This window comes from Brassica oleracea, chromosome C9, assembly GCF_000695525.1.
Source record: "Brassica oleracea var. oleracea cultivar TO1000 chromosome C9, BOL, whole genome shotgun sequence".
Taxonomy (NCBI): Eukaryota; Viridiplantae; Streptophyta; class Magnoliopsida; order Brassicales; family Brassicaceae; genus Brassica; species Brassica oleracea.
Window position 1 is genome coordinate 11,702,796 of NC_027756.1, and position 9,845 is coordinate 11,712,640.

General features: G+C 38.0%; 2 protein-coding genes across 2 annotated transcripts; one reads left to right on the forward strand and one right to left on the reverse strand.

The window, feature by feature from the left end:
* Positions 1–4,418: 4,418 nt before the first annotated feature.
* Positions 4,419–5,003, reverse strand: LOC106314321. Its single transcript, XM_013752214.1, has 2 exons — positions 4,836–5,003; positions 4,419–4,745 (listed from the first exon to the last, which is right to left on the reverse strand). The coding sequence occupies exons 1-2, from the start codon at positions 5,001–5,003 to the stop codon at positions 4,419–4,421; spliced, it is 495 nt and encodes a 164-aa protein (XP_013607668.1).
* Positions 5,004–6,351: 1,348 nt separating this feature from the next.
* Positions 6,352–9,410, forward strand: LOC106314322. Its single transcript, XM_013752215.1, has 3 exons — positions 6,352–6,463; positions 8,485–8,576; positions 8,619–9,410. Exons 1-3 carry the CDS (start codon positions 6,352–6,354, stop codon positions 9,408–9,410), a joined length of 996 nt encoding a protein of 331 aa, XP_013607669.1.
* The last annotated feature ends 435 nt before the right edge of the window (positions 9,411–9,845 follow it).

Genomic DNA, 9,845 nt, shown 5'->3' on the forward strand with positions numbered 1-9,845 from the left:
AGTGTTATAAATCATATTGTGGATGTCCATAACCGGCCCAATGCTAGATAGAGGGAGAGTCGACCGTGAGGAGAGAGAGAGAGAATCGGTATCTTGCATTTTCTTTATTAGATTATGATTTGTACTCTTTCCATATTTGTATTTCCTTTCTTTAGTTTTTTCATTATTCTATGACGGTATAATTTCCTATATATAAAGGGTTACTTATGTTTGTGAATAATAGAGAAACATAGATCGATTTCATTCTCTAGTTTCATAACAAAAAGAGATTAGTTCCCAGATTATTGGTTTTTAAAGACTTTCGGTCCCTATGATAATGTGTGCAATGACGCAGAACGCATGATGAAAGGAGAAATTTCAAAAGAGATTATATTCTCTTTTTCTTTTTTAACATCACGAAACTGTGTTATCAAATTTCAAGAAACTACGACAACCATCATGTTTCTTAGTCAACCTTGACGTTTAAACAAAATAAATAGAAAAATGGATCATTTTCTTATATGGTCCTCTAGAGAGCCAAAAAAAAATATAATATAGATCCTTGTATTTTGTTTTTTAATTTAACATTTTTTCTATTTAAATAGAAATCATAAAATTATTATAAATATTGTGAAAATTATTGACTAATAATCACTTACAAACACTATTTTCAAGGGGGAAAAGGCATCAGCATTAAAAATGTTAAACTCAAAGAAAACAGGTTTAAAATACAAAAATTTAAAAGAAAAGAAAAGTTATTAATTCAGAACCAAGTATTTTTGGCCTAATGGTAAGGGTTCACAGCTGTGAGTACTGTCATAGGTTTTATTTTCCTTGGCCACTCGGAGCACCTTAAGTGGTACGAAAACGTAGATTATGTGGATTCGTGGTGATTAGTTTTTGGGCCTAGAAAATTTTTGAGATCATACCACGGTTATCGAAAAAAAAAGTTATTATTTCAGAAGAGGGATCAGATGGTTTGACTATTGAGAGCGCTCAATTGTCGTAACAGGCTGAGCGAAACACTCTTCTCGCATTATTAGCGAGCTATTAACCACTCATCACTTCCCTTTTAACTTGCCTGAAGGATCATGCTTTAAAACTAATTCAACGCTAATCCTTTTATACCCAACTAATCATTCCCTCATTTCCCCCAACTAGTTGATGTGGGACAACTCTCAATTTCTTTCTTTCTTTATCAAACTAATTTCCTGATGTGGGACAACTTTCAATTTTTTTTTTTGAATGAATGTGAAATTATATTCAAACAAGACTTTTGTTACATCTATTGCTTCGTTTTTGAGAAATTTTCTATAGCTTAAAGAATGTAAAAGGAATCTAAGAAAGGATGAAATAAATGCTCTAAGTGTTCATCCTCGAAGCAAACCACCTTGACTATAAAACTGTCTTTTGAACCACTGTGTAGTTTTTCTGATTACAAAAAACTGTCTTTTGGGTACATGTTTTGACTATATACTTTCTCTTACACTTGTGTCATGGAATTTGCAGCTAGGAGAGCTGACACTTCCTTTCCCTGCTGAATAGCTGCTAAGGGCATTGGTATTGGTGGGACTCAACCCACGAGCCCTTAGCATTTTTTATTAAGTTTATATGTTAAGGTACCTAAGCTAAGGACATTGAAAAATTTGGTAGATTATTAGTGGGACTTTTCTGATCCCTTAGGTTATTATTTAATTAATTTATTATTTTAATAATGAATTACATATAAAAAGAAGTTTTAAATAAAACATATAAAAGAGAAGTTTAACATTAAAATTGAAATCTTAAGAAAATTACAAAGTTGAAAAAAAAATACCAAACATCATAATAAAAAAAACACACACACAAACATTTATTCCAATACAAATAGGAACTTATAAATTATATGTTATGTGTAAGATGTCCAAATTTAGCCCAAATATTTTCAATCAAATCATATTTTAAATGTTCATGGACTTGTCTATTACGAACGCTTGTTCGACGATTAATTGTACTCACGATAGGTGAAGGCATATTGACGGAAAATGTAGCAACCTCCTCTCTTTCTTCAAATTCATGAACGTTGTCCTCAGTTCCTGATGATCGTTCATCTTCGACAATCATATTATGGAGTATGATACATGCTCTCATAATATTTCCTATTTTTTCTTTATCCCAAATATTAGATGAATTTCTAACAACGGCAAGCCTAGCTTGTAGGACTCCGAAGGCACGCTCGACATCTTTTCGCACAGCTTCTTGGGTTTGAGCAAATAATGAATGCTTCTGACCTTGTGGTAGTCGGATAGATTGAATAAAAGTAGCCCATTTTGGATAAATACCATCCGTGAGATAATATGCCAAATAGTATGGATTACCATTAACATAGAAGTTAACTTGTGGCGCTATTCCGTTAATAATGTCATCAAAAACGGGTGATCGATCGAGAATATTAAGATCGTTCATAGTACCTGGAGCTCCAAAAAGCGCATGTCATATCCAGAGGTCATATGAAGCTACCGCCTCCAAGACAATCGTTGGTTTTCCGGTTCCTCGTGAATACATTCCTTTCCAAGCCGTGGGGCAATTCTTCCACTCCCAATGCATACAGTCGATGCTTCCAATCATCCCTGGAAACCCACATTGTTCTCCAATATATAGTAGTCTTTGCAAATCCTCCGGTGTGGGACGTCTTAAGTATTCATCGCCAAACAAGTTGATTATTCCCGCGGCAAAATTGTGCAAACATCTTCGAGCTGTTGTTTCACCAATTCGGACATATTCGTCAACTGTGTCAGACCCACCACCATACGCCAATTGACGAATTGATGCGGTACATTTTTGGAGCGGAGTTAGACTCGACCGTCCGGTTGCATCTACTTTGGGTTGAAAATACTCAACTTCTATAGAGAGACGATGCACAATACGCAAGAATAATGCTTTGTTCATTCGAAACCTTCGCTGGAATACATTGTGTGGGTATGTTGGAGTTTCGCTAAAATAATCATTCCAGAGCTTCTGATGTCCTTCCTCCCGGTGTCTCTCGATAAAAACTCGTGTTTTCCGCTCTTTTGGTTTTGGATTGAAATCAAATTCTTCAAATACGTCATCTAATTCATCATCATCATCTTTGTGGTAATGATAATGGGAAGAAGAAGCCATAGACAATTTTTACAACAGAAAAAAAATGTTTAGAAATTTAGAGAAGATGAGACTTTCCACATTTGTAATGAGAGAAGAAGTTTCAATACTTATATGATAAAGAAGAAGTCTCTACGAATCCTCCCGTGAATGAATATTGATATAAACTCTTTAGTACATCTTGTGACTTATTGGTAGAAAGCAAAATAAACATGTGGCTTTGGATCATGTAACTTATTTTTACAAAGAAACCCAACTTGTGACTTATGGTTATAAATGAAATAAACATGTGTATAAACAATCTAACTTATGACTTATGTTACAAATAAGATCATGTGACTTATGGTCAACCATTCTATTTGGTTACGAGCACAAATAAAAGAGTACAAAACCATATCGGTTACATCCCAAATAAAAGAGTACAAAACCATATCGGTTACATCCGAGAAAATACATCGATTAAATAGTTAAAATTATCCAAACATAACCATCAAGCCTATTACAACAACAAGAACAACTATGCCTATTACAAAGCACTCAAACCCATAACTAAAAGAAGATTTCTACTTAGCCATATCACCCACAATCTTCTCTAGGTTTCGTATCTTCTGCTCTGTGTCATAGTCAGTCAAAAGGGTTAGGCTTTCTACCTTTTCACCCAGCTGAAGCACGTGTATATCTCTGGCTCTCATCTCCTCCATCAGCGCCTCATCCCACCATTTGTAGACATGGCATTCGCCGTCGTCTTTCTTCGCACAAGTGTAATATCTTCTCCCTGTTTCACATACGCAAAACTAGCTAAGCACATACACAAAGTAGCACATAAGCAAGTCAGTAACTAACTAGCACATACCTTGATCTTGCCTAGTGTTAGACGTTGCAAGCAGTGGCTTAGCACCACAATAGCAAACCTGCGAGAAACCAAAGTCAACCTCCGGTTGCGGTGGGTAGTGAACTTGTGAACTACATTCCAAGCTTAACTCAGCTTGGTCACGTCGTATGAGATCATCCGTCTCGCTGTAGTCAATGTCGTCATTGTTTCCAAATAAATCCTCGTCATCTGATGGCTGCGTATAGCTGTAATGTCCCATAGTTACTTAACCTGCATACATTGTCGAAATTTAAATTAGATACACATAGAGCTATAAAGTTAGAAATAAAGAGCTATACACAAACATAGAGCAAACACATTAAAATAAAATGATTCATTTATAAGAACCCATTTAAGGAAACCGGAATTACATAGAGCAAAACCAAACAAGAACATAGAGCATACAGAAAATTAAAGACATAAAGAGACATCTTCTTCATAATTTTTTTCAGAATAACTCGGCTAGGAGCTTATTCTTCACAACATCTTCCGCCTCACTGAATGGTTGAGTCTTGCCAAGGAGCGTGTCTAGTATTGCTAGCCTCGACAGTCTCTCCTTCCTCACTAAATCGTCCTTCTTCATTTCCCAAACGGTCGCAATCTCAGCCACGGACTTCCCTTTACCCGTATTTCTTTTAGCCTTAGCAGCCTTGACACATTCGGGCCTGCTCTCAATATCAACGAAGCCTTCGTTGGTAGAAGTTTGGGAATTTATCTCTACATTCTTCCTCTTCGAAACGCCACCCGCCGTGGGTGTGGTAAGGCTGAGCCACTTCTGTTCATACCTCAACACACACCAAGCATGTTAAAGTGTGAACTTGTGCTCTTGATCAGAGAAGAAACTGTCATGCGCCTTCTTCAGAACGTCAGTGTCAGTCTCACCACTTCTCATTTGTCGCTCTGCTGCCGAGTATGAGGCACAGAACTTGTTAACATCTTCATTGATTCTGTGCCACCTCTTCTTGCAACAACCGTGTTCTCTCACACCATCCTCTCTTCCATGAGAACTTGATGCATAATAAGCATACTTCATTGATTCTGTGCCACCTCTTCTTGCAACAACCGTGTTCTCTCACACCATCCTCTCTTCCATGAGGACTTGATGCATAATAAGCAGAAACCTGTTTCCAGAAGGCCCCCGACCTCTACTCATTTGCAACAATAGCATCCTTGGAAGTGTTAAGCCACGCACTGATCAGCACCTCGTCATCTGCTGGATTCCATTTGCGTCTTACAACACGGGCTGCTGGTGTCTTTACTGGTGTCTCCACTAGGTGCGTCTTGAGATTGTTGTGAACTGAAAGCCGGAAAAGTCTGTGATTCTCCAAAGTTAACACTAGAATGAAAACTTTCATAAGGAAAGTTTTCATGGAAAACGCTACCTTGTTGACTGTGAAGCAGTCCTACGTAGCTAGAGGACTGGCTACGAAGATTGCTTGGATCCATAACAGTAAGAAAATATAAGAGATTTCTTGGAGAAAGACTAATGAGATAATAGAAGAGAGAAAAGATAAGATATTTAAATAGGAGGAAGTGAAGAATAAAAGTACATCACCGCCTTAATAGCAAACTCCGAACAAGAAATCTCAAATCCCAAGTTATTACACAACTAAAAAGCTATCAACTTTCTTTTTAAACATCAGTGGCTTAAATATATATCTAGCATTTAATATAAACATTAATCTATAAACTACAAACTATGGAAAATGCAAAGTCTCATGAAGAAAGCTAATGAAGACAAATGACATGAGATATTTAAATCTATACGAATCAAACTCTAAACTATTAGTCTATACGAATCAAATCTATACGATTACTGAGGGCCAATTTGCATATAGAATATGACAGTATACCGTCTTGACTTAAACTATGAACTCTTTCTACAAAAAAAAGTCAAAAGGTATAACCAGAAAGAGTTATCAAAGACATTCACGTACACAACAAAGAAATTTTATAACCAGAAAGAGTTATCAAATCTATACTAAACAATCAAACATAGAAATTTGAACCGAACAAGGATGTTTTTTTACCAACTAAATAATCATACAATCAAAACGAAACAATCACACAAGCTACAACGAAACAATCATACAATCGAACCATAGAAAGCTTTTGAAATCTATACGAACTATCATAAATTGCCGAACCCTAGAATCTATACAATTGTTCTCAAACCAATGAATCTATATCTTTTTGCCATCGAATCTATCAAACAACATCGGATAAATACCATTTTAGTCGTCGAATTTCGAGAAAACCCTAAAAAAAATTTGAAATCAGATCGGACTTGAAAAACAAAAATTGTTTTTTTTGTTGTTGGGACGATTCTCAAAGGTTTTGGAGAGGATTGGTTCTCGTCGTATTGGAACGGAAGCGAACCGATGTGGATTGAGCATTGGAGGAGGATCGGGGGATCAAACGACGCCGGAAGCTGCGACCTCGCCAAGGGAGATAAAGAGATCTCCCACTCCAGTGAAAGAGAGAAGACGCAGGGTTGGCTTTCGATTTGAAGAGATGGATTTGGAGATCAAGGCTTCGCCATCGCCTTCGCCATCGCCATCGAGTTTTTGATTTTTTTTTTTGAATTCGATTTCGGAATCCTCGAGGAGAAAAACAGCCCAACAACACGGATTCCATCGCCCACTCCCGTGCTGCCATGTCGCCTACGGGACGAGCCCGAACAGCCCTTACTAAAGGCCCGTCCCACTCTCTTCTAATTTCTTTTTCATTTATTATCGATCCATTTAAAACAACGGGACGGGCCTAAGGGCCCCCGATACCGATGCTCTAAGGTCGGAGCTAATGGCACCCTTACCAATGAATCAAGTAAAGCAGAGGTATGAAAAATGTATTGATAAATACTTTCTTCATTTCTATATGTAAGTAGTTTTAGCAAAAAAATATTTGTTTCGCAATATAAGATGTTCTCAAAGCCCAAAGAAATAAAACAATTTAAATAAACAACATTCCACTAAAAACTTAAAACCTTGTCGTTAGTTTTCAATTTTTTTATTAATTTTATTACTAACAATAATCTCTCTCTAATTAAATGTTGCAAACAAAACGTATGTGTGCAATAAATAAATAAATGTTTTTATTGCTGCTTTAGAAAAGGTTAAAGTTTCTTAATACCCGTGCTTTTAAGCAAAACTATTTACATAACGAAACGGAGGTGTTAGACCCAATTTTGGTCCATGTTCCGAATGGGCCGAAGGAAGTGTGGGCCGCGCGACCCAGAACAAAGAGGAGACCCATGTCGAACATACGAGCTCGAGGCGGAACATTCTTCCCGATATGATTTAAATAGTTTAAAGACTAAACCGACGATAGATGAACAAGTCAAAGAAAGGTAACAACACTCCACGAGAAACGGTCTCGACATCCCTAAAAATAAGGAAGCATGTGCTGTATTTGAGGAGCACGTGCAGCAACAAACCAAGGGGGACAGAGGCAAGATCTTCTATAAAGGGCAGAGACGTAGCTCTGGTAAAGGGGGTCCGGCTGGAGAGAACGAGAGCTCCCATAAGAGAACCTGAGGAAAAGAGATCTCACGAGCTCAACAAAACACAATTATATTATTCTACTTGTAAAGACAAAGAGAGGGGATCAACGACTTGCTGCTGAGTGCTTTACGGATCAAGTACAGCCATGTATTTGATCAGACTAAAGTTCTTCTCTCAAGACACCTCAACGAGAAGACGGGTTGTAGAGACGTTATCCTTACGTCACGATGATACGCATCCATGATTGATGAAGGACGAGAGCCCTTCATACTATGTCTGATCTAGTATGTAACCAGCCTGCCCGAGTCCTTAAGGACTCATCAAACATTCATAAACGGTACGAGACTGACAAAGCCGATCTCTCGCTCGAGATAGCCAAACCGATATCATGATAATGGCCGGAGCTTGTTTTTCATACAATGACATTTATATCTCACTCAATACCGATGAAACCGACCTCTCATTCGAGATGAACATAATCGAACTACATTTAGACTTGATCCCTTAACGGGTACGTAGGCAGCTCAACCCCGAGTTCAGTCACGATCTTTCTCTCCTCCGAGATCTCGATGTTATTCGACATAAGAATAAAGTCCATTCTTGTCAACTCGAATCCAATTCTATCGTTGTGTTCTGAGGATATTGTCGTCCAAGAATTTCTTTCTTCCCTAGTTTTATATCTCAAACACTATCAAATACTTAGTGTAGATTTTAGGATCTACCGGAGGGAGTACCTTTTCTCATTGGGTTCATGCGTTTATTAATGTGCAAGTTTTGGAGAATGTGAAAAGCGTTTGTAAACTTAACAAGCTCAACTGTAATGTAATCTTATACCATTTTTCACTTTCGTCAACTTAACAACTGCCAGATAAATATTTGTTATCTACGTTATTATGCGTATACATTTGTTTGTCTCCAAGATATTTGTTTTATGGGGTTTGGATTACCATCTTCAAGAGGTATTAACATTGGTACAATATAAGATATACTTTGTTAACTCTTTGCTTAAAGTCAAACATGTCAAGGAGGATGAGAGAGGCTCTTGGATGTGGCGAAAACTCTTGAAGCTGAGGCCGCTGGTGTATGAGTTTATGAGGTTTGAGGTAAATGATGGAAGAACTGCATTTTTCTGGTTTGATGATTAGTTGCGTATGGGAAGACTTATAGACATCACGGGTAACGTCGGAACTTTTTATCTGGGTATAGCTCGCAATGCTCGGGTCAGTGATGCAGCTAAACAATCAGAGTGGAGGGTTAGGGGACAGAGAAGCCAACACTATCATGAGCTTCATGCCCGTATACAGGCTGAGCCGGTACCAGATGAAGAACGAGGGGGAGATGTAGTGCTATGGAAACATTCAGATGACAACTATAAGACATGTTTTTCATCAGCTAAAACATGGGATCAAATTAGAGACCGAAGGCCTGTAGTATTCTGGAGTAAGAGTGTTTGGTTCACACAAGGAGTGCCAAGGTTCTCCTTCATTGTTTGGTTGGCTGTGAAAAACATATTATCTACCGGTGACAGGATGAGAGCTTGGGGGATTCAGCAGGGTTGTGTTCTTTGTGGAGAGAGTGATGAGACTAGAGACCATATCTTCTTCCCCTGTCCCTACTCATTTACGGTATGGGATACTCTTGCGAACAGACTTACATGTAGCAGAACTGATCCAGATTGGATGCATACTGTGCAGTTTGTGAGCAATAACAACCTTCAGCTGCTAGACAAGATCCTGGTAAAAATGGTCTTTCAAACCTGCATCTATCATGTGTGGAAGGAAAGAAATGAGAGGAGACATCAGACTGGCTATCGTACAGTGCAACAAGTGGTTCGAATCGTCGACAAGGCAGTGAAGAATAGAATCACATCCCTTCGGTATAAGTCTGAGCATAAGTTGGCTGGACTGATGCAGAGATGGTTTGCGGTCACAGGATAATACCATGGCAGAAAAAGTTTATACTTTGTAAAGTTTTCTTCTAGAGTTTTGTAGTCTCTTGTAAATGGCCATTCTTTACACAGATCAATAAATTTCACATTTTATTAAAAAAAAAAAAAAAAAAGTCAAACATGTCTATCCTGAAGATCAACCAAGAGCTTTTACATTTTCACTACAAGAAAACAGCAGCATACTAAGGGAAAAAATCGTCGGTATGTCGTCGGAATAACGCTACTCCGACGACATACCGACAAAAAAAGTCCTCGGAAATAACTCCTCATAAATTCATCTTTCCTCGGAAATCCCTCGGAAATTTCCGACGGAATTCCGAGGAAACCCTATTTCCTCGGAATTTCCGAGGACCACAAGTTCGTCGGAAATTCCTCGGAATATTCCGAGGAAGATGTCGTCGGAATATTCCGAGGGATAAACTTC